At 40.9% G+C, this 23,648-nt stretch overlaps 1 protein-coding gene across 5 annotated transcripts in view; it reads left to right on the top strand.

Moving 5' to 3' along the window:
• POP1 (POP1 homolog, ribonuclease P/MRP subunit) overlaps window positions 1-23,648 on the top strand; it is a 45,061-nt gene that overhangs the window by 6,104 nt on the left and 15,309 nt on the right. For 3 of the 5 annotated variants that reach the window (XM_060128061.1, XM_060128057.1, XM_060128058.1), the window contains exons 4-14: window positions 1,677-1,852; window positions 3,086-3,334; window positions 6,697-6,784; window positions 7,607-7,794; window positions 8,477-8,733; window positions 8,858-8,951; window positions 11,127-11,238; window positions 11,761-11,880; window positions 19,334-19,449; window positions 21,492-21,683; window positions 22,778-22,932. In XM_060128061.1, coding sequence (XP_059984044.1) covers window positions 1,677-1,852; window positions 3,086-3,334; window positions 6,697-6,784; window positions 7,607-7,794; window positions 8,477-8,733; window positions 8,858-8,951; window positions 11,127-11,238; window positions 11,761-11,880; window positions 19,334-19,449; window positions 21,492-21,683; window positions 22,778-22,932 — 1,747 coding nt within the window. The remainder of the gene's footprint in view (window positions 1-1,676; window positions 1,853-3,085; window positions 3,335-6,696; window positions 6,785-7,606; window positions 7,795-8,476; window positions 8,734-8,857; window positions 8,952-11,126; window positions 11,239-11,760; window positions 11,881-19,333; window positions 19,450-21,491; window positions 21,684-22,777; window positions 22,933-23,648) is intronic. The other 2 variants (XM_060128059.1, XM_060128060.1) reach the window with 2 other exon arrangements.

The following is a 23,648-nucleotide window of genomic DNA, read 5'->3' on the forward strand; positions in this document are numbered from 1 at the left end:
GCCTCCCCGTCTCTCTCCTCCCTTCTGTCCACATGGGCGTGTCTCACCTCCAGCCTGGACTCAGACCAGCGCTTCCCTGGGCCTGCTAGCTCTCCCTCCTTTGGGCTCCCTCCTCTCTCTTACTGTCTTCTTAGAGGTTCTGATTTGTGAACTGTTCCTTTTTGTCTTAAAGTCATCTTTGTCACCCCCTCCCCCCTTTCTAAAAAGTATAAAACGCCATCCACACTCCTCAGCACAGCATCTCCAAAGATAAAACCCAATTTAACGCACTCTGACGGCAACCAAGACCTGTAAGTACCTGTCTCCAGGCCCTGTCCAGTCTCATTTCCCAATACCCTCCTTCACCGTCACACCTCACTACCTGGTAACCCTGTATTCCTTGTACACACCTTAAGCGTGCCTTCTGGTGTTTCTTTATGCCTTCTTGGAGGCATTCACTTAAATTTCTCCAGTGCTCTGTTTATTATTCAGAAAAAATAGTCTATTTTTCAATAAAGAAAACTGAAAATAGTTATGGTCACATATTTGTAAAAAAACAGGAAATATTAAGGAAGAAAACCCCTGGAGTCAAAATCATTTAAAATTTTTTTTTTCGTTGTTTTCTTGTGGGATTATTACACTTAAGAATGGTTGTGGGCTTCCCTGGTGGTGCAGTGGTTGGGAGTCCGCCTGCCGATGCAGGGGACGTGGGTTCGTGCCCCGGTGCGGGAGGATCCCACGTGCCGCGGAGCGGCTGGGCCCATGGGCCGTGGCCGCCGGGCCTGCGCGTCCGGAGCCTGTGCTCCGCAATGGGAGAGGCCACAGCAGTGAGAGGCTTGCATACCGCAAAAAAAAAAAAAAAAAGAAAAAAAAAAGAATGGTTGTGATTATATTGCATGTAGCTTTCTGTTTTTTTTATTTTTTTAATAAATTTATTTATTTTATTTATTTATTTTTGGCTGCATTGGGACTTCGTTGCTGCACGTGGGCTTTCTCTAGTTGCAGTGAGCAGGGGCTACTCTTCATTGCTTCTCATTGCGGTGGCTTCTCTTGTTGCAGAGCATGGGCTCTAGGCATGTGAGCTTCAGTAGTTGTGGCACACGGGCTCAGTAGTTGTGGCGCACAGGCTCAGTAGTTGTGGTGCATGGGCTTAGTTGCTCCACAGCATGTGGGATCTTCCTGGACCAGGGCTCAAACCTGTGTCCCCTGCATTGGCAGGTGGATTCTTAACCACTGTGCCAGCAGGGAAGCCCAGCTCTCTGTTTTAAAAAAACTATTTTTTTACCTTTTTTTTTTTTTTTTTTTTGCGGTACGTGGGCCCCTCACTGCCACGGCCCCTCCCGCTGCGGAGCACAGGCTCCGGTCGCGCAGGCTCCACGGCATGTGGAATCCTCCCGGACCGGGGCACGAACCCGCGTCCCCCGCATTGGCAGGCGGACTCCCAACCACTGCACCACCAGGGAAGCCCTTTACCTTATTTTTTAACTAAATTTTTTCTGATTAGAAAAGTAAAACTGAATCCTTAGTTTCACAATCATGTAACAGAAATAACTACCATTGGTGTTAATCTATTAGGAGTTAGGGTAGTGGGTGCATTGTAAGCTCATGTGCTTCAAATCTGTTTTCCTTCTGAAACCTACCAGGAAAAGTGTCAATTCAAGATGAGTTTTTAATGACGGTGGTGTTCTCTTCGACAGCTTCTACTTTTGCTCAAGCTCGAGCTGCTGAAATCAGTGCCATGTTGAAAGCAGTGGCCCAGAAATCTTCTAATTCACTGGTTTTCCAGACACTGCCACGGCACATGAGACGAAGAGCCATGAGTCACAATGTCAAACGCCTTCCTCGACGGTTACAGGAGATTGCCCAGAAAGAGGTATAAGTGTCCCTTAATGTAAATATTTAGGTTAGTGGTCCTTAAAGGAAGTTGAGAAGTATTAACCTAACAGAATTTATTAAAATGAAGACTAAAAAACAACATGCTCATTTTGCATATTTTTTGGTTTAATCATTATCTTCCCCACCTCCACCTCCACTCCCCTCCAAAATTAGCAGGCTGTTGGATATTACAGTTACTTTTAAATACAGCATTTGGAACCTCTCTCTCTTTATGATGTTAAACAGTTGATGTTCCCCTGCCAGATTTAAAATGAAAATTTGACCTTCTTACCAGATAAGTAATTTTAGCTCTGCACTTTGGGGGTGTGACCAGTGAGAGTTGGAAGGTTAAAAAAGGCAGCATCAATGCCTAGTATTTGCCTTTTGTCTTTTTTTAATGTTGAAAACTTGAACTTGGATTTAATTTTTTGTTCATGTCCAGTTGTTTTTGGCTTTACCAAAATTCTTGGCTTGGACATTCTATGATTGTCTAACCACACTACGTCTTTACTAACTGATTCAAAATTTCTTTATCAAGTGCCTTCCGTGTTCTGGTATTATGCTGGTGGTGAGGTTAGGGTCCATTAAGGTAAAGTCCTTATTCTTAAGGGGCCCACAGACTAATGGAAAAGAGTTTTTCCCACAGAAGTTTAGCTTCGCTATGGAAGAAGTGAAGAATGAAAACTAAACAGGAATTTTGTTCTCTCTAGATTTAATGTGAAGTCTGCTTCCTAGTGGTAACATTAAACATTTGTCTGTCAGTACCTAAGTGATATGAAATGTGCAGGTTTTCCCCACTTTTATATCTTTGGTCCTAAGTTTTGGGTTTAGTTATATTCTTAGATGTTAAAAAACAATAAAAAAAATCAACACAAAGCTAGCGTTTGATTTATTCTTTCTTGCTTTCTAATATTAATAGCCACAAATAAGTTTGAGTTACTGTGTTGAACATTTTATAAATATTCTAATCTTCCCAGTCCCCGAAGCTTGCCCAGTTAGTAAGTGATAGAACTGTGTTTCCTTCCTAGGTTTACCTTTTTCTAAAATCTTCACTCTTTCTGTTGCCTCCTCTACTTTCATTGGAGAAATCACCAAGTTAAAAAATTAAGCAAACTAATGGAGTCTGTAAGGTACTCCACTTCACCTAAAATGAGCTGTTTGAATTCCTAACATTTAACTTTGTTTTGAGATGGTTACCAACTAGGATCTGCCTGTCTTCTTGAAACTCTAGGCAGAGAAAGCGGTTCATCAGAAAAAAGAACACTCAAAAAATAAGTGCCATAAAGCTCGGCGATGTCACATAAACCGGATGCTAGAATTTAACCGGAGACAAAAGAAGAACAAATGGCTAGAAACTCACATCTGGCACGCGAAGCGGTTTCACATGGTCAAGAGGTGGGGCTACTGCCTGGGGGAGAGGCCGACAGTCAAGAGCCACAGAGCCTGCTATCGAGCCATGACGAGCCGCTGCCTCCTTCAGGTATGCTTTTCCGATTGCTTTCCCCTTTACTTTCGTTTAGACCCTTTCTGATTTAGACTTTTAGACCAGTTCATGGTATGCCAAAGCCCTATCTAAGATTATTCATTTTAAAAATGATTACTGGGCAAGAGGCATTTTGCCAGATGCTGGAGATGAAGCAGCCTAAAGTTATTGGGGCACACTGACATTAATCAAATAATTAGCCAAATATACAGTTGTAAGGGAATACTATACGATACCGTGACCATTCGTAACAGGAATAGGAGTGCTTCCCCATGGAAGTGATGCTTGAGCGGAGCTCTAAGGGATAAGGAAATGGCAGAGTGGGTGAAGGCAGAGGTAGTCAGATAAGAAGGAAGGATTGAAATAAATTCATTGTGACAAAGATGAAGAGAGTGAGAGCAGGGCTAACATAGGGCGAGATTAGTTCTGGAGAATAAGTAGGAACCAGATCCTGCAGGATCTTGTCGGTCGTGCTCGGGATTCATTCAGCAGTCATTCACCACCACAGATATTTGAGAACCATCTATGCTGGGAAGTTTGTTTTAAACTCTTTAAGAGGACAGTTGGTTTTAGAGCTACATGATAGTATTTATTTGGCTGTCCTGTCTTCTCCTGTGCATCCCCCCACCCCACCCCGCCCCCGGTCAGTTGCTAATTCAGCAGCTTTCTCTCTTCCAGTACGTGTTTAGAAATTTGTTCTTTGCAGAGGGCCTATCTTTCAATGGCAGGATGACCTTGGCCAACTTCTGAAAGCCGTTAGTATTAGCATCCTCTGCTACCTCTTGAGAGCAATGTAGCAGAATAATCAATACAAGAACCTTAAAAGAAATTGTGGTAAATTAGACATAACAGCAACTTTGTCATTTTAACCATTTTTACGTGTACAGTTCTGTGGCATTAAGTATATTCACGTTGTGTAACTGTCATCACCATCCATCTCTAGAGCTTTTTCATCTCCGAGACCAAAGCCCTGCATCCATTAAACACTAACTCCCCATTCTTCTCTCCATCAGTTGCTGTCAACCACCATTCTACTTTTCGTCTTTATGAATCTGACTACTCTAGGTACTGTATGAGCAGACTCACACAGTAAGCCAGCTCCTTTTGAGACTGGCTTATTTCACTTAGCATGATGTCTTCAAGATTAATCCATGTTGTATCATTCGTCAGTTTCCCTCATTTTTTTTTTTTTTAAATTATATTTATTTATTTATTTATTTTTGGCTGCATTGGGTCTTCCTTGCTGCACATGGGCTTTCTCTAGTTGCGGCGAGCGGGGACCACTCTTTGTTGCGGTGCGCAGGCTTCTCATTGTGGTGGCTTCTCTTGTGGAGCACGGGCTCTAGGCGCCTGGGCTTCAGTAGTTGTGGCACACGGGCTCAGTAGTTGTGGCTCACGGGCTTAGTTGCTCTGCGGCATGTGGAATCTTCCCGGACCAGGGCTCAAACCCGTGTCCCCTGCACTGCCGTCGTATTCTTAACCAATGTGCCACCAGAGAAGTCCTCCCTCATTTTTAAGGCAGAATAATATTTCATTGTATGTATATACCACATTTTGTTTATTCATTCATCTGTCAGTGGTCACTTGAGCTGCTTCTACCGTTGGCTATTGTGAGTAATGCTGCTATGAACATGGGTGTACAAATATCTCTTCAGTTCCTTGCTTTCAGTTCTTTTGGGTATATACCCAGGAGAGGAATTGCTGGATTATGTGGTAGATCTATGTTTAATTTTTTTGAGGAACCATCATACTTTTTCCCATAAAGGCTACACTGTTTTACATTCCCATCAGCAGTGCACAAGGGCTTCAGTTTCTCCATGTCCTACCAACGCATGCTGCTTTCTGTTTTTTTGATAATTGCCATCCTAATGGGTGTAAAGTAAACACAAGAACCTTATAAGAGCCTTTGATTTGAAGACTCAGCAGCAGAAACCATGGATTATAGTCAAATTCTTCATTTTGATTGTTGAGGAGCCTGGGATCCAGAGAGATGAAGTGACTTGCCTAGGGCTGCACAGCTTGTTGGTGGCCTACGTAGCAAGATAGGCCCTCCCCAGTGCTACGTCGGGAGCTGATTCCCCTGGCCTCAGCTTTTTCCACTGTACTCTGTCATCTCTCAAATTTTAAGGCAGACATATAGTTACTTCTCATTTTGGACAGAATTTTTGCTGAGGTTATCAGGTATTTTCTTTACATTTGATTAGTCCTAAGTAATAAAAATAATAGCTAGTAATAACGAATATTTTTGAGTAATTTATGTCTGTTTTAGTACTTTACATGTGTTTACTCACTTAATCCTTACAACAACAGTATGGGGTAAGTTTTACCATTATTTCCATTTTACAAATGAGAAAACTGAGACGTTGGGCAGTTTATCCCCGGCCATACAACTAATGAGTGGTGAAGTTGGGATTTGAGCCCAGGTAGTCTGGTTCCAGAGTTCCACGCTCTTAACCATTATTCTCTGCTGTCACCCAGTTGTACACACTCTGGTGGGGTTCCTCTGCCACTGACAGCTGAGAGCGGATCGCTATTGCTGGGAAGATTTCTGTGTGTGAGTGGTACCATTGATTAATGTGAGTTTGTCAGAGCCTTACCTATGACTTTAGTTTCAGTTGCTGCGTGTACTGAAATTGCTTAAAGGAGCCATGGCGGAGGGGTTGGTTGGGGGTCAGTGAGCCTGAGTTGAACGCTAGCTTCTCCACTTACTGATGATATGGCTCTGTTCAAGTAACAGTCTCTGTCTCAGTGTCCTCATCTGTCAAATAAGATTACGATAGTACCTGGTTCATCAGGTCTTGGGAAGATTAAATGGCAGTCCATATAAGGAGTTAGCCCATTGCTAGCACTTAAGTAACCTTTCAGTATCCATTAACCATTATTATAGTTCTTTAATGTAATTGATTTTATTAGCTCAGTCTGAGCTCTCTTCATCTTACTTAAGTTGGTATGGCCTTACTCTGATTGCTCTCAGTTTTCCTTGTGCCATTGCTTAGTCAAATTTGGATATCATGGTCAAGACTGAGCAGTGGAGAAATGTGGGATAAACTGCCACGTGTGTCTTTAGGCTCAGTGTTTAGTAATCCTGAGGTCCTGAATTAGGGAACCAAAGTGAGCAAGCTTAACATAATATTGCTGAATTTATTACCGTCTTGCTTATTCTACTCTGATTTTTTTTACTTTAGTTAGGTTTTGGAGAGGGATAATCCGTTACTTAGAGGCAGTAGTTTTTACACCCTACTTCGAACTTATCTGTGAATATGGGATAAAACACATATTTTCTTTCTAAAAAGTAGGAACTGCCACTTACATTTTCAATGGAAATTCAAGTTTTTGATTGTATCTCCCTCTTTTTGCAGGATTTATCCTACTACTGTTGTTTGGAGTTGAAGGGCAAAGAGGAAGAAATACTGAAGGCACTTTCTCCAATGTGTAGCATAGACACAGGTAAACTTGTTTCAGAGCTGAGTCCCATTTTATTTTATTCTGGTTTTTATAAGTTTATTTATTTTTATTTATTTTATTTTTGGCTGCGTTGGGTCTTCGTTGCTGTGTGCGGGCTTTCTCTAGTGGCGGCGAGCAGGGGCTACTCTGCCTTGCAGCGCGTGGGCTTCCCATTGCGGTGGCCTCTCTTGTTGAGGAGCACAGGCTCTAGGTGCGCGGGCTTCAGTAGTTGTGGCACGTGGGCTCACTAGTTGGGGCTCTCGGGCTCTAGAGCGCAGGCTCAGTAGTTGTGGCGTATGGGCTTAGTTGCTCTGTGGCATGTGAGATCTTCCCGGACCAGGGCTCAAACCCGTGTCCCCTGCATTGGCAGGCGGATTCTTAACCACTGCGCCACCAGGGAAGCCCAGAGTCCTATTTTAGTCTTTATATATGTATTCATTTCATGAATAAGTGTCTGCTGTAAGCATTTTGGAATTTAAACACGCTTTACTGAGACAGTTCATGTTACCAATGACTATGTTCATATAAGGAAAGCTTGGGGTGGCTTTAAAGCCATTTCAAATATTGTTGAGTGTAAAGTGAGAGAACCATTATTCTGGTGGAGTGAATTTAGGCAGGAGGAAACTCAAAACTCATTAAATCATGTACTCAAATATTTACTGAGAACTTCTTGGGTGGTTTTGATCACTTCTTGATCTAAGCAGTGATCGAAACCAACACCTCATCCATCATGGAGATAGACAATAAATAACAGTATGGCTGTCAGGAACTAATAATGCAGTCTCAGCACTTGAAATCTTAGAATTCTGTTTCTGTTTATGTCAGGATTGACTTTTGCAGCAGTTCACTGTTTGTCTGGAAAGCGCCAAGGTAGGCTCATGCTTTACCGGGCAAATAAATACCCTAGAGAAATGCTGGGTCCTGTGACATTTATCTGGAAGGCTGAGAGGACCCCTGGTGACACTTCTGAGAGCAGGCACTTGTGGATATGGCTTCATCCAAGTCTTAAACAGGTATAATCCTTGACAGTATTTCCTCATCACTCTGTCACTGTATTCTTGATGACTGTTGGAAATCAGTGCTATAGAAATTTGAATAGTCTAAAAGTTTGATTGATAGCTTGGTATTTGAATATAGGGAGGATAGTTATGTGAATATTGAGTGGAGCAAATCTTGACCTGACTTTTAGTAAGCGCTAAGTAGAAGGAGAGATGAAAACCAATCTTATTATGCATTGAAATGGTGCACTGGGACTAATGCTTCCATCCGCCTGAACGGGTTCATTGGTATTCAGGTGCTTGTGAGAGCCTGTTTGATGATGAGAATCTGTTTTGAGTAATTCTGATGATTTTTTAATACTGCATTTAGCTTAGCTTTCCTTTTTTATCATACTCCCTGCTTTTATACAGTAGACTGTAAATTTTCTCCAAATTCCTCTTTAAACTAGTTTTTAAAAAAACTGGTCGGAGTATTCATGTTGTTTTCATTAACCTTTGACATTTCAGAGTTCTTTTTCTGTTCTAAGTGCAGAGGAATCAAAAAACCTTTTTGATGATGATAAATGTAGTTTAATTTGTGAAGAATAAAAATGTACATTTTTAAAGGTAGAAAAAATAACATAAACTAAACCAACTTAAATTCGAAACGTATTTAAATTCCAGAGTTTAAAAGTAAAATGTTTAAACACATCCTTAGGATATCTTAGAGGAAATAAAAGCAGTGTGCCAGTGTGTGGAACCCGCCAAGTCGACTGTCTGCCTCCCTGATCCCCTTCTGACACCATCCCAAGAAAAAAGCCAAACTGACCTGCCCACAGAGCAAATTGGCAAGAAAAGAAAATGGGAAGATGATGAGGAAAATACTAAACCAATTAAAAAAGTCACCGGTGATGGGACTAGAGATCCACTTCAGCCGTATTCTTGGATCTCTCCAACCACAGGCATTGTAATCAGGTATGGGTTGAATTTGCTCTGAACCTACTGACCGTTTTCAGTGAAGGTGTGCTCTGTTTTTGCCGGTGAAACAGACATCATATACGATGGAAGTTTCCATTTTAAGACCTTTTCTTTCTTTCAGTGATTTGACGATGGAGATGAACAGATTCCGGCTGATTGGTCCACTTTCCCACTCCATCCTAACTGAAGCACTCAAAGCTGCTTCTGTCCACACTGTAAGAGTAAACGTGCTTGTGAGGTTTTATTCTGGTCACCTCCTTCTTAGCAAATTTGTGAAACCTAACATAATTTGGTAACATTTTGGGCCATGGCTTATAAATGTTTGTTTCCCTACTTATGCTGATTATCAAAGACTTTTATCTTTCACTTTTCCTAGAAGAGCAAATCTAAGTGAATGTAATAAGTAAACTGACTTGTTCTTATTTAAATACAGACTGCTCCTGAGCTTCTGAGTCTTGTAGAAGGTTCTTAACTTCTCCATAGGCGGCTAACAGGGAGCCCTAAAATCCTGGAAAGTATATGCTAGTTTTTTTTGTTTGTACTTGTGTGATGCATATTTTCTGGGGCTAGTTTTAAGGGTGATGTCTAACAGGTTGAGAACAGTGTGTTGAGTGCAACTCTGTCCAATAGAATGTTCTGCGAGGGTGATGTTTCTTTGTGCCGTCCATTACGGAACCACCAGCCACATGTAGCTACCGAGTTGCTAGCGTGACTGAGGAAGTGAATTGGTTCCTTTATTTAATTTTAATTAACTAACAGTTAAATTCAAACTGTTCTCTGTGGCTAGTGGCTGCCATGTTGACAGTGCAGGTCTGGAGAGGAGAGACTAGATTAGGAATCAGACACTTTGGGTTCAGATTCGGTTTGTTTTTCTGTATTTGTGCAATTAACCCTTCAGTGCCTGTGCCTCTTGCAGATTGGACACGTTGAATATGGTGATAGATCTGAACAGAGTTTGAGCTGTTAAAAGACAGATATTTAAAAAAAAAAAAAAGACGACTTCTCTCTCCCTCTTCCCTGTTTCCACAGTAGTCTCAACCACTGTTGTCTCTTTCCTGGATCCTGAAGAAGCTTCTTAACTTTCCTTCATTGCTCTCACTTTTCACTCTATTCTCCACGCAGGAGGCAAAGTGATATTTTGAAAATTTATTCACATCGTGCTACTTCCTGATTAAAAGCTTTTGGATAGCTTCTCATTGTATTTGAGATAAATTCCAAAGCCCTTAATTTGACTGGTAATCTTATACCTTCACGTCTGTCTGGGCTCGTCTCTCCTCGCCCTTGGCACTTCAGCCACCCTGGCCTTCTTCCAGTTCTAGAATATGTCAGATCTCACCTCCCTTAGAGCCTGTCTGAATGTCCCACCTCTATCGCTCTTCTTGGCTAAGCCTTCCTCATTCTTTAAGTTTCAACATCTATATCATTTTCCTCTAGAATCCTCTTCTGATCCCCTAAGTTAAATTACATCCCTCCTGTTGTTTTCATCCCATCTTGCACATTTCCTCTATTTACGTCTAGATTTGTTTGCATATTTGTTCGATGTTCGTGTCTCATAAGAGTCTGAGCTTCGTGATGGCGAGGACAGAGCAGTCCCATTCTTTACTCTGTCCCCTGGGCTTAGCCCAGTGCCTGGTGCAGAGTTGTTACTCCATGCTAGCTCATAAGTTGCAGAGGGAGGATTTGAACCTCGGAAGTTTGGTTCCAGGGCCTGTACTTTGAACCACTAGTTTGTGCCACCTGAGTTTGTGTGAGGTAATGGGCGCATGTATTACAGGTTGGAATCTGTAGGGGCACATCCTACTTCAGTGAACTTTGGTATGAATCATAGCTGTACGTTCTCTTCCTGGGCATGCTTATGGTACTTGAAGTGCTATTTGAAACCTTTCCCAATTCCTAGTTCTGTTCAGAAAAAAGGCAAGTAAAATACTTGTGTAACTTCCTTGAAATTTCTAGAAATTCTATAGTAGTAATAAATCCTTTTGCTGAAGATTTCTTCAAAAGGTATTGGTTTGGTTTTTCTTTGGTGAGGAAAATTTTATTGCTTCATTCTGTGGTGATGAAGTTGGTAGAGTGGGAGAAAAACACGGCATCTCTTGTTGGCACTGTGCTACAGAGACCACAGGTGTGCGGTCAGTTAGGTAGGTAGTCTCTCAGAAAACCACGAATGTTTTTCTTAGTTTGTGAAATCTTGAGAGAAGTATAGTCCTGTGTCCTTGTCTGTAATTAGAAGAATCATTAGTCTGATGTGACAGTTTCCCTGGTTCCCCTCACAAAAGATTCATTCCCACAAACAGGGAAAAAAGGATGGGGCCAATAGCACAACGATTTTCGCCAAAATTATTAAGTCTGATCCATTATTTGTCTGGTGAACAGGACTTGTTGTTTTTCAGGAGGGAGAGGACACAGAGAAGACACCTCACTGTTGGTGGATTGAAACCTGCAGGAATCCTGATAGCGTTTCCCTTCATCACAGACAGGAAACCATCTTTGAATTGTTGGGAGGTATAACGGGGGATACTGGGTTGTGCTGGGGAAGAAGGGAAGAGTGGGAAATGGGTTAAAAGAGCATCTTGCAGTTGAGCTACCTAAATGTAGTGTGCTTGTTAACTTGTAACTGTTAAAATACAGCAAGAAAGCGCAAATGAGGTGTTAGTATTCTAAATAATTGGCATTCCATTGCTATAGATAAATGCGTGTGCCAGCTCCTGAACTAAAGTCTTACTTACCGTCACGTGATTGCATTTGTGTGTGAAGCTCCTGTAGTTATTCATACGAACATACGTGCTCATGTAGTAAAATAACCTGTTATGTTAATTTAATGCTGTTTGTAAGAAACTTCACTCTTTATGAACGTTAATTTATTCTCTGAAAGTATCTTCGGGGAAAAAAAGGGGAATACGTGTCTTTACATAATTAGCCCAAGGTGAAAGTTTCATTAGAGAAATTTGAAAATAAAAGCAAATATATATGTATTTGTGAATAACTTTCTGTTTGCTTTTTGTTTTGTTTTGTTTTTTGCTAAAGGAATAACATCACCAGCAGAAATTCCAGCAGGTACTGTTCTGGGACTGACAGTTGGTGATCCACGAATAAATTTGCCTCAAAAGAGGTCCAGAGTTTTGCCCAATCCAGAAAAATGCCAAGGTAAAGTTCCTGAGACAACCTGGTTTTCCTTACCATTTAGAGCAGTCAGTCCCATTAGAAGAGTTCTGCCTGTGACACTTCTGCAGTAACTTTATCTGTAGAAGAATTAGGGCAGTCTTTACCTGCCTACCTGTCAAGGTGATTATGATCAAAGGAGAGGTGTATGAGGAAGTATCCTTTAGCTGTAAACATGTAGCCTGATCATTATGTTCATTTTTTCCCCTGAGTTCTCTATTTTTAGTATCTAAGTAAAACCTGTCTCTGCAAACTTGGTTCTCTGAAAATGCCTGGCTTTGCAGAATTTTAATTGTGAGGAAGGGATCTGCGCCCGCAGCTGGTCTTGTGCTCTTTGGAAGCCTCTGTCTGACCATACAGATGATCCAGGTTCGAATCCTGGCAAGGCCATCCCAGGTGCTGAAGGGTAAGATGTCTTGGTGTAGACTCAGTAGAGTGGCCTGCAGGAGTTCTTTGGGGTGACACAGTGGGGGATGGGTAGGGGCTGGCTAACATTTTAGTCTAAAATTGCGATTTGCTGCAATTGTGATCCTGTCTCGTATTTACTGTCATTTAAACACGGTTAATTGGAAGAATGATTAAAATCAGCTTATGAATTTTTGGAGAAAGGATACAGGTGTGTGTAGAAACAACTTCAGAATTTTTTTTTTTACCTTCACATGTAGTTAGATAGCTTATTAAGGGGGCAATAAAGTACTCTGCCAGAACTTCACATGAAAGGTGGATTGGATGAGGGAGGAGTTTAAGATATATAGGTAAGTTAGTTAATTACGGAGCCTGACACTTTAATCAGTTCATTGTTGCCTCTTTCTTTTTTAATAGCAATATGGTCTGGAACAACCATAAAAGTTAACAGCGTCTACTACACCAATAAATGTTTACTGTCGTAATCATCTCAAAACTGTAGTTAAACTCTACTTAGTTTCTCTTGCTGCCTCAAACGCTTTTTTGGAATAAGGCAGTATTAAATTCTTCCTAAGCCTTTTGTCTTAATATAAATCAGTTCAAGGAAAATTAAAGTCTATCTTGAAAAACATGATTTAATTTCTACTATTAAAGCTTACCATCTTATGTCATTGTGTTTTTTAATAATCAAAGTATAATTGATTTACAATATTATATTAGTTTCAAGTGTATAACATAGTGGTTCAGTATTTTTATACATTACCCAATGATCAGGATAAGTCTAGCTACCATCTGTCATCATACAAAGTTATTTCAATATCACTGACCATATTCCCCATGCTGTACATTACATCCCCATGACTTACTTATTTTATAACTGGAAGTTTGTATCTCTTAATCTCCCTCATCTATTTCACTTATCCCCCCCGCCCCACACGTCTCCCCTCTCACAACCTCCAGTTTGTTCTCTGTATCTAGGACTCTGTTTCTGTTTTGTTATGTTTGTTCATTTGTTTTGTCTTTTAGATTCCGCATATTAGTGATATCATGTGCTATTTGTCTTTCTCTGAGTTATTTCACTTAGTGTAATATCCTCCAAGTCCAGCCATGTTGTTGGAAATGACAAAGTGTCATTCTTTTTACGTAGTATTCCATTGTATATATACCGCATATTCTTTATCCATTCATCTGTTGATGGACACTTCCATACCTCGGCTGTTATAAATAATGTTGCAGTGAACATAGGGGTGCATGTATCTTTTCGAATTAGTGTTTTCATTTTCTTTGGAAATATACCCAGAAGTGGAATTGCTGGAGTGTATGGTAGTTCTATTTTTAGTTTTTTGAGGAACCTCTATTCTGTTTTCCACAGTGGCTGCACCCATTTACATTCCCACCAGCAGTGTATGAGGGTTCCCTTTTCTCCGCATCCTCACCAGATCTGTGTCCCCAGGAGGACTCCCAGTTGCCTTCTGCCTCTCTGGGAAACTCTCGAAGATCAACAAGTGGCTCTTTTCAAATTACTGCCTCTGTGCTGGGACTTGGAACATGTAGATTTTATGTGTACCCTTTAAGAGTGGAGTCTGTGTTTCCTGTAGCCCTCCAGCTCTCCTGTTCTCAAGCCCAGCTGGCCTTCAAAGCCAGACGTTGTACAGGCTCATCCTCTCTATGCAGCACCCCCAGGCTGGAGTACCTGATGAGGAGCTCGGTCCCCCTGCTCCCTCGGGGAAACTCTGCAATTATGATTCTCCTCCTGTTTGTGGGTCGCCTACCCAGGGGTGTGTATCTTGACTCTACCATGTCTCCACCTCTCCTATCTGGTTCCTTCTTTATTATCTTTAGTCGTGGAGAGCCTGTTCTGCTAGTCTTCAAGACGTTCTCATAGATAGTTGCTCTGTAAACAGTTGTAATTTTGGTGTGCCCATGTGAGGAGGTATGTTCAGGGTCTTACTTCACCATCGTGGCCACCAATCTTATTGTTGTATTTTATTAAAACCTGTTTTAAGTAATTTCTTTGAAGAAGTATCGGCATGTGAGCTATATAAAAAAGTAAACTTTTTAAGGATTTAGTATTACACAAATATTATTAACAAATGTAACATACCATCTGGGATGACAATTCAAAACTAATTTTAGAAATATACCTTGATGAGCTGGATCAATTAATAAAAGGTGAATCCTTAGAAGAATCTTAAGGTCATGATGGTCTTAATTCTCTGACATAACTTCCAGTCTGTCTTTCCATATCTGAAGTCATTCTTTGTTTTGACTTGGACAAAACAGATCAATTCTGGTGCTACTTAAACCATAGGAAGGGTTTGCCTGACTTGCATAACATAAACAATTTATCTTCTTACGTGTGCTGGGAATTATAGAGAGCTTGGAAAAGAGAAGATACAGCAATATGATACTGTGAGGTAATAAGAAATACATGTTTTGGTGTTTGTCCATGGTTCCTGGCACCTTGCTTCTAAAACTCTTGTAATTTCCTAAGTGACAAGAGCCTTTTCTTATTCCTAACAAGCCCCTTTCAACCACACCTGAGTTTATGTTAATGAGGTGTCTTTTGGTAAAGCCCCTAAGGTTGGGGGCTGGTTGCCAGGGGAACCAACCAAAATGTTGGAACTTTCAGGCGCCACCCCTTCTCTCCCTGAGAAGGGAGAGGGGCTGGAGATTAAGCTTAATCGCTAATGGCCAATCAATCATACCTACCTGCTGAAACCTCCATAAAAATCCTAGAGTGGAGTTTGGAGAGCTTCCTGTTTGCTGAACCCTTGGAGGTGCTGGGTGGTGGGGTGCCCAGAGAGGGCACGGAAGCGCCACACCCCTTCCCCTTTACCTTGCCCTGTGCATCTCTTGCATCTGGCTGTTTCAGAGCTGTATCCTTTTATTAAAAAATCACCCAGTAATGTAGTAAGTGAACTGTTTTCCTGAGTTCTGGGAGCCATTCTAGCAAACTATTGGACTTGGCCAATTTATAGCCGGTTGGTCAGGACTTAAAATTGGCGTCTGAAGTGGGAGCTGTCTGTGGGACTGAGCCCTTAACCTGTGGGATCTGATGCTATCTCTAGGTAGGTAGCGTCAGGATTGAGTTAAATTGTAGGACACTCAGCTGGTGTCAGAGAATTGTTTGCTGTGGGAAAAACAACCACACACTTGAGCGTCAGAAATATTGAGAGTAGAATAGAGTACAGAAATGGAAATGGTTTTCTCTTTCAGTGAAGACTCTGAGGTGATGATGCGTATCCTCAGGTGCTTTGAAAAAGTTTACTGGATCATTTCTTTCTTTTTCTTTTTTAAATAAAGTTATTTTCATTTATTTATTTATGGCTGTGTTGGGTCTTTGTTGCTACACGCGGGCTTTCTCTAGTTGTGGTGAGCGGGGGGCTACTCTTCGTTGCGTTGTACGGGCTTCTCATTGCAGTGGCTTCTTTTGTTGTGGAGTACGGGTTCTAGGTGCCCGGGCTTCAGTAGTTGTGGCACGCGGGCTCAGTAGTTGTGGCTCGTGGGCTCTAGAGCAGAGGCTCTGTAGTTGTGGTGCATGGGCTTAGTTGCTCCGCGGCATGTGGGATCTTCCCGGACCAGGGATCGAACCCGTGTCCCCTGCATTGGCAGGCGGATTCTTAACCACTGCGCCACCAGGGAAGTCCTATCATTCATTTCTTGAGTTTGATAAATATTAACAATATGTTTTTGCGAATCTTTTCAACTTCATTAACACAGCATTTCACTGTGTAAAGAACTGGCTTTCTGGGTGAAATTTAAAAATACAAGTTCTGCTCTACTATCTGTTCTTTTAGTATTTGCTCTCCTTAACATCTGGTTTGCTTTGTTAGATTATTTTAACTAGTCTTTGTCTTCCAGAGATGAATTTGCTTTAGAAAATACTGACCTTACATTGTGCTCATGGGCTCCTTTTAGTCTTTCTCTTTATACCCTCTCTATTACCGTGTACCCCAAACAGTTGACTTTCTCAAGTTCCCAGTTATTGGTCATTATTGCCATGACTTCTCAGTTTCTGCTCTTGGGAAAAAAAATATCTGATAGCTTCAGCTGGGCCTTTTTAACTGTTCTGCAAATTTAATTTAAAATAGAGTGAATTTGAAGACTGTAACTTTGGTTCATTTGAATCCCAAATGATTAAACCTTTTATTCATTTCCCTTGCTTCTCTAAGAAACACTTAAGGAAATTTTAAAATCTGGTAATCTTCAAATACATTTAAGAAAGGAGAAGATAAGCTATTCAACCTTTAAGTCACAATTCTGGAGTTATGTAGTCAATTAGCTTTGGTCCGAGATGAAAGAGAATGTGCTTTATGTGAGTCTTGGGGAAAGGACTTAGAATTACGCACGGAATTGACAGTCATTCTGGGCACACTGAGGGGCGTGCTGACTCAGCTGATAATATTTTTTTCTCAGTAGTGAAGACTGTTGACTTAAAGGCCTCCTTTGCCTTCAGACATCCTCTGCTTCGGCATTATAGTATCACACAGAATAGTTTCACTATCCTAAGTCAGCTGTGCTCTCTCTTTTCATCCCTTTCTCACTGTTTCCAACCCCTGATCGTTCAACAGTCTCTATGGTTTTGCCTTTTCCAGAATGTCACATAGTTGGAATCATACAGTATGTAGCCTTTTCAGACTGGTTTCTTTCACATAGTAATATGCTTTTAAGGTTCTTTCTTGTCTTTTCATGGCTTGATAGCTCATTTATTTAATTAATTAATTAATTTATTTATTTACATCTTTATTGGAGTATAATTGCTTTACAATGGTGTGTTAGTTTCTGCTTTATAACAAAGTGACTCAGTTATACATATACATATGTCCCCATATCTCTTCCCTCTTGCGTCTCCCTCCCTCCCACCCTACCTATCCCACCCCTCTAGGTGGTCACAAAGCACCGAGCTGATCTTCCTGTGCTATGCGGCTGCTTCCCACTAGCTATCTATTTTACGTTTGGTAGTGTATATGTCCATGCCATTCTATCACTTTGTCCCAGCTTATCCTTCCCCCTCCCCGTATCCTCAAGTCCATTCTCTAGTAGGTCTGCATCTTTATTCCCGTCTTGCCCCTAGGTTCTCATGACCATTTTCTTTCTTTCTTTTTTTTTGGATTCCATATATATGTGTTAGCATATGGTATTTGTTTTTCTCTTTCTGACTTACTTCACTCTGTATGACAGACTCTAGGTCCATCCACCTCACTACAAATAACTCAATTTTGTTTCTTTTTATGGCTGAGTAATATTCCATTGTATATATGTGCCACATCTTCTTTATCCATTCATCCGATGATGGACACTTAGGTTGCTTCCATCTCCTGGCTACTGTAAATAGAGCTGCAATGAACATTTTGGTACATGACTCTTTTTGAATTATGGTTTTCTCAGGACATATGCCCAGTAGTGGGATTGCTGGGTCATATGGTAGTTCTATTTGTACTTTTTTAAGGAACCTCCTTACTGTTCTCCATAGTGGCTGTACCAATTCACATTCCCACCAACAGTGCAAGAGTGTTCCCTTTTCTCCACACCCTCTCCAGCATTTATTGTTTCTAGATTTTTTGATGATGGCCATTCTGACTGGTGTGAGATGATATCTCATTGTAGTTTTGATTTGCAGTTCTCTAATGATTAATGATGTTGAGCATCCTTTCATGTGTTTGTTGGCAATCTGTATATCTTCTTGGGAGAAATGTCTATTTAGGTCTTCTGCCCATTTTTGGGTTAGGTTGTTTGATAGCTCATTTCTTTTTAGTGCTGAATAATATTCCATTGTCTGGATGTACCATCTACTTTGTTTCATCTTTTTACTTATTATTTTTTAGAATATTTGAAGATGAAGTTGTGCTTTCCTATGCCTTTACACCCTACGAATTAGCCATCTCTTTTGTCTGCAGCCAAATCTGAATAAAATCCCAGCTCTGTCACTCAGATCTATGGCAGCACTCCACAGGAAAGCCTTCTCGGCAGACAGCTGTTTGATGGGGTTTTTTGCTCCTAGACAGGCCGTGTGAATTTTTACAGTACACGCCTTGTCACTTGAGATGCTACTGGTTATTCTCTCCAGCTGCACTAGAAGCAGTTGCTGCTTTTAAGGCGCTTTCATCTCAGATCTTTTCACCAGTTTAGTTTTTTCTAACTTGTTTATCCCTGATATCTGTCACATTATGGCCAAGTCACTTCCAACTTACTTTTGTCAGCCATCAGACCCATGCAGGTTGAGTGACCTTTCTATGTTGGCATTTTAGGACCTTAGCCTAAACTCATGAATTGTCTGACTTTTTACTTTTAATTCTTCAGTCCAACAAAGTAAGATTTGAAAGATTTTTTTTCCCCGAGTGTTTAAGTAAATTGCATGTAGGAAGTCTCTTCTATCAATATATATGTTTATAACTGAAAAAATTCCTCCTCCTTTCCCACTAGAGTACTTTTTGGCATGGTGTAGCTCGTTTAAAGGGATGAAACAACATATTTCACAACAAATATATTCGTTTTAAAGGACTGAGAAAAATACGTTTTACAGAAAGGAATACATTCAATTCAATAAAAAAGGGTTATCAGAGACTTGAAGTAATAGGACAGAAGAAAAGGATGGTATCTGTTGGCTCAAGACCATTGGGTCAGGGATGATATAAAGAGCCCTGAAGCCAATAGTTAAAATATGATTTGTGCTGTCAAGAGCATATAATCAAGAAATGGTTCGCCTCTGCAGTGATGCCTAGAACGTGATTATCTTAAATGTGGAATCAGGCAGATATTTAGAGGCAATTTAAAGTAATGTTTGCATCTTACAGACTAAAAATAAATGTCAAAGAAATAAGTTTAGGAGCCTTTGCTGTTTCACAGATTATGAAACCAACTGTAAGAATAACAATTTCTACTCAAGTAAATAAATTCCTCTAGAGAAGTTAGGCTTCTAGAGGAGCCTTATAGAATAGTTTCTTGTAAGAAAAGGTCACCTGGCTTTGTTTAGAATTTGACCTCACTGATCTAAGGAATGTGGTTTAAGGCTATTTCTTTTCCCTCTTAGATAATGAGAAAGTTAGACAGCTGCTTCTGGAGGGTGTGCCTGTGGAGTGTTCGCATAGCTTTCTTTGGAACCAAGATATCTGTAAGAGTGTCACAGAGAATAAAATCTCGGATCAGGTAACTAATGGTAAAGTCGTGAAAACAGGCTGAAATTCATCGCTCTAGAGACCATGAACGTTATTTCATATTTAATAGAATCCCATAGACTTCCTTTTATTTTCAATTTTTGGATCCCTTACGATATATACAATGCTATTTTCCGTTCTTAGAGAAGAATAATCTCTAGAAAAGGTTAATACAAAGACTTTTTCTTGAAATGATAATCTTATGGTTTAATTTGTTTTTCTTTTACTATTTTTCCCCTTAAATGTTCTCTGTCATTAATTTCACAATGATTGAGCTCCTATCAGCACCAGGTATTGTATTAGATAATGGGGTAGATGACTAGGATTAGGTTGAAGAAGTACAGAGTACAAAGGAAGCCCAAAGAAGGGGTACTGAGCCCGGACTAGGGAAACTGGGGAAAGCTTCCTGGGTGGAGGAGCTGGTATTTGAGCTAACTCTTAGGTGTGTGGTGAGAATTAACCAGGCTTCTTGCCGGCCAGGGGCCAGGAGCCAAGGCTACAGTGGAGAAAGGATTGTTGGAGTTGAGAACGAGGGCAAGGGCCCAGGCCAAAAACAGGATGGCATGTTCAGGAATCTCCAAGTAGATCAGTATCTTGGAGTTAAGGGTAGGGTAGGAGATGGAACTGAGGAGATAAAAAGGGGCTATAGCATAAAAGACCTTGAGGCATTTTTGGATTTGGACTGAAGATGCAGGGGCCATTGAAGATTTTAAGTTGGGCCATGACATGATCAGATTTCAGTCTGACAATGCTATGGAGACTAGGGACGGGGATAAGGGGCAGAAGAGCTGGAGAGAGGGCTTGTGGTTGGATGGCTTAGAAGAGACCCTTGAAGTAGTCCAGATGGCATGATGGGGGCCTGAAGTGTGGCAGTATGCCTGGAGTGGAGGGGCTGGGGTTTAATACATATACCTGGAAGGTAAAACTGCCTAGACTCAGTGGTTGATTGGAAGATGGGAAGTGAGAAAGGAGGAGGCCTGTGGGTTAGGTCCTAATGGTCTAGCTTGGTTTTAGGAGCTCAGCTAAAAGAGAGGCAGAGCCAGGTCTGACTTGTCACTGCTGTCTTCCCAAGTTCTAGCTAAGTGCCTGGCATATAACAGGTGCTTAGGAAATATTTGAATGAACAAGTAAATGAATGAAGACTAAACATTTGAAAGGATGAACGAATGAGCTAATGAACTGTGAGAATTGTATGTCATCCAGCCAGCCAGGGCACACAGGAGGAGAGTGACTCAGCGGGGAAGATGAGTTTAGTCTCAGATAAACTGAGGGCCCTCAGGACGTCCCAGGAGCAGATGTCCAGGAGACAGGTTTCTATCCCAGGAGGAAAAGTTGGGACTAAAGAGATAGATATTTTGGAATTACCAATATGTAGAAGGTAGTGGAAACTTGACCAAAGGTAAACAAAGGAGACTCGGGACTTGGTCATGCATGAAGGGCATTCGTGAGTTAGACTTCGTAGCATGGAGGTGGTCTCCTGTGTAGTCTTCTCAATTGAGCGTCAGGCCTGTCTCCACCTGGCAAGACTGCAAGGATGTTGTTATCCACTCCCTGCAGTCCACTTAATAGATCATTTATAGCATCTTCTCTTTTAAGACCTGCTGAGAAATTTTCTTAAAAGCTGGAGTATTTTCCCACGTGCCCCTCCTTGAGAAGTTCTTGTTTATAGCCCTTTTACTTCATGACCACCAATCTTAACCAAAATAAATGTAGGGACAGAGTATCACAATGTAAGATTAATCCTGATAGATAAGGAATTAGCAGAATGAATGTATATTATTTTATTACTTTGAATCACTTAGTATATTCTAATTTAAGACAATTTGGCATTTTCTACCAAAGCACTTGTATAGAGGAAAATCATCCTGGGAGAAATACCTTGTACTTAAAATGGCTCACATTTATTTATTGAGAACACCTTTTTCTTGCTTTTTAAAAGAGCATTGAACTTTCTAAAGCTGCTTATAGGGAGACCCAGTAGGATCTCCCGGAAGACTAGGGTTGTTTGTCTTGAATTATTTTCTTCCACTTCAGGATTTAAACCGGAAGAGGAGTGAATTGCTGGTGCCCGGGTCACAGCTTTTTTTAGGTCCCCATGAATCCAAGGTTCCTATACTTTTGATTCAACAGCCAGGAAAAGTGACTGGTGATGACCAGCGAGGCTGGGGAAGTGGCTGGGATGTCCTCCTCCCAAAGGGCTGGGGCATGGCTTTCTGGATTCCATTTGTAAGTTACTCTTCGATTCTGACCAACAGTTACAACATTTAAAATACATTCCTAGTGAATGCCAAGCACTGAAAATGTTCCTGACTTTACGCACGACCTAGAAATTGAGTGCTAGTTTTCTGCCCTTTGAGCTATAATCCTGGATATAAGATACTTCATAGAGTCCCTGGAGCCCGGTTTTCATTACTAAGAGTTGTGCTGACATTTTTTGAATTTTTGAGGTTTTAAAAGTGGCCTGATTTTTGAATAATAGTGGCAACAAAATGTTGAGGTTTCTTTACTTGAAATTTGTTACAGTTTAAAAGCCAAAAGACTTCGTTTTTATAGATGTATAGAATACAGTTTTTTTTTTACGTACTGTTCCATTTATTCCTCTTTTATTAACTGCAGCGAAGAATTTTATTAAAAATCTAATGTGTGTTTTTTTTCCTGGTTAAATAATTACTTTGAGCTAGAAAGCATAAAGGACATGACATGTAAGACCATTAGATTCAGGCAGATAATTAATTTTAGTGATTATACATAGTGCAAAGGACATTCAGTTAATCGTTTAGGAGTGGGAATATTTTTAAATCTAACTTTAAAATTATGAACTGTTTTAAGCATACAGAAGGTATACCTGTGTACCTTTCACCCGCCATCCAGCTTAAGAAATAAGACATTACAGGTTCATTGGAAGCGCTCTGTGTATCCCTCTCCAATCCCATTTCCCTCTCTCCTTCTAAAGGAATCACGAGTCCTATTTTTGGTGTTTGTCACTGTCATGCATGTTTTTATAGCTTTATTAAGTGTGTGTGTATATCCTAAAATAAAATAGCTATATTTGACATGTTTTTAAACTTTATTCCTTGTATAAATGCTTTTGCAACTTGCAATATTCACTCAACGTTGAGATTTTTCCATGTTGATTGGTGAAGCTCTATTTCGTTCATTTTTACTATTGTATGGTAACCCATCATGGGGTAGTTCCCCAGTGTATTTGTCCATTCTATTTTTGATGGGTATTTAGGTTTCCCATTTTTCTCCATACAAAGAATTTAGCAGTTTCACTTTAAGTTGGTATAGTGACAGGATCTCTCTGGCATTTCTTTTAGATCTATCGAGGTGCAAGAGTTGGAGGATTAAAAGAGACTGTAGTGCATTCTCAGTATAAAAGGTCACCTAATGTCCCAGGTGATTTCCCAGACTGCCCTGCTGGGATCCTCTTTGCTGAAGAGCAAGCTAAGAATCTTCTTGAAAAGTACAAAAGGTAAGAAACTGGCTTCTCTAGTTTGATGTCTTTTTTTTTTTTAAATAAATTTATTTATTTTTTGCTGCATTGGGTCTTCATTGCTGAGTGTGGGCTTTGTCTAGAGTCGGCGAGCAGGGGCTACTCTTCGTTGAGGTGCGCGGTCTTCTTATTGCGGTGGCTTCTCTTGTTGCAGAGCATGGGCTCTAGGCACGTGGGCTTCAGTAGTTGTGGCACGCGGGCTTCAGTAGTTGTGGCTCACGGGCTCTAGAGAGCAGGCTCAGTAGTTGTGGTGCACGGGCTTAGTTGCTCCGCAGCATGTGGGATCTTCCTGGACCAGGGCTCGAACCTGTGTCCCCTGCATTGGCAGGCGGATTCTTAACCACTGTGCCACCAGGGAAGCCCGGCAGGTGGGTTCTTAACCACTGCATCACCAGGGAAGTCCCTAGTTTGATGTCTTAAGGGGAAGACACATTGAACAATCGTGTTTGTCCTGGCTTCAGGGACTCTTACTATATAATGTGGAGTTCTTAGACTTGTCAACATTCCCAAGACATAATTAAGAAGATGTTACTTAGGTCAGGAGATTGCCCTATATCTAGATTTTATAGCCCATGCAGGTTACAAGCCTTTCTCTTTGTTATTTGCTTCACTGATGGTGGTGTACACCTAAGCTGTGGACCTGAGTTCCGGGCGCTTGTTAATTGATTCCCGCTACTGAGCCCTGCCTCCTCAAA

The sequence above is a fragment of the Lagenorhynchus albirostris genome, chromosome 17 (genome assembly GCF_949774975.1).
Source record: "Lagenorhynchus albirostris chromosome 17, mLagAlb1.1, whole genome shotgun sequence".
NCBI lineage: Eukaryota > Metazoa > Chordata > Mammalia > Artiodactyla > Delphinidae > Lagenorhynchus > Lagenorhynchus albirostris.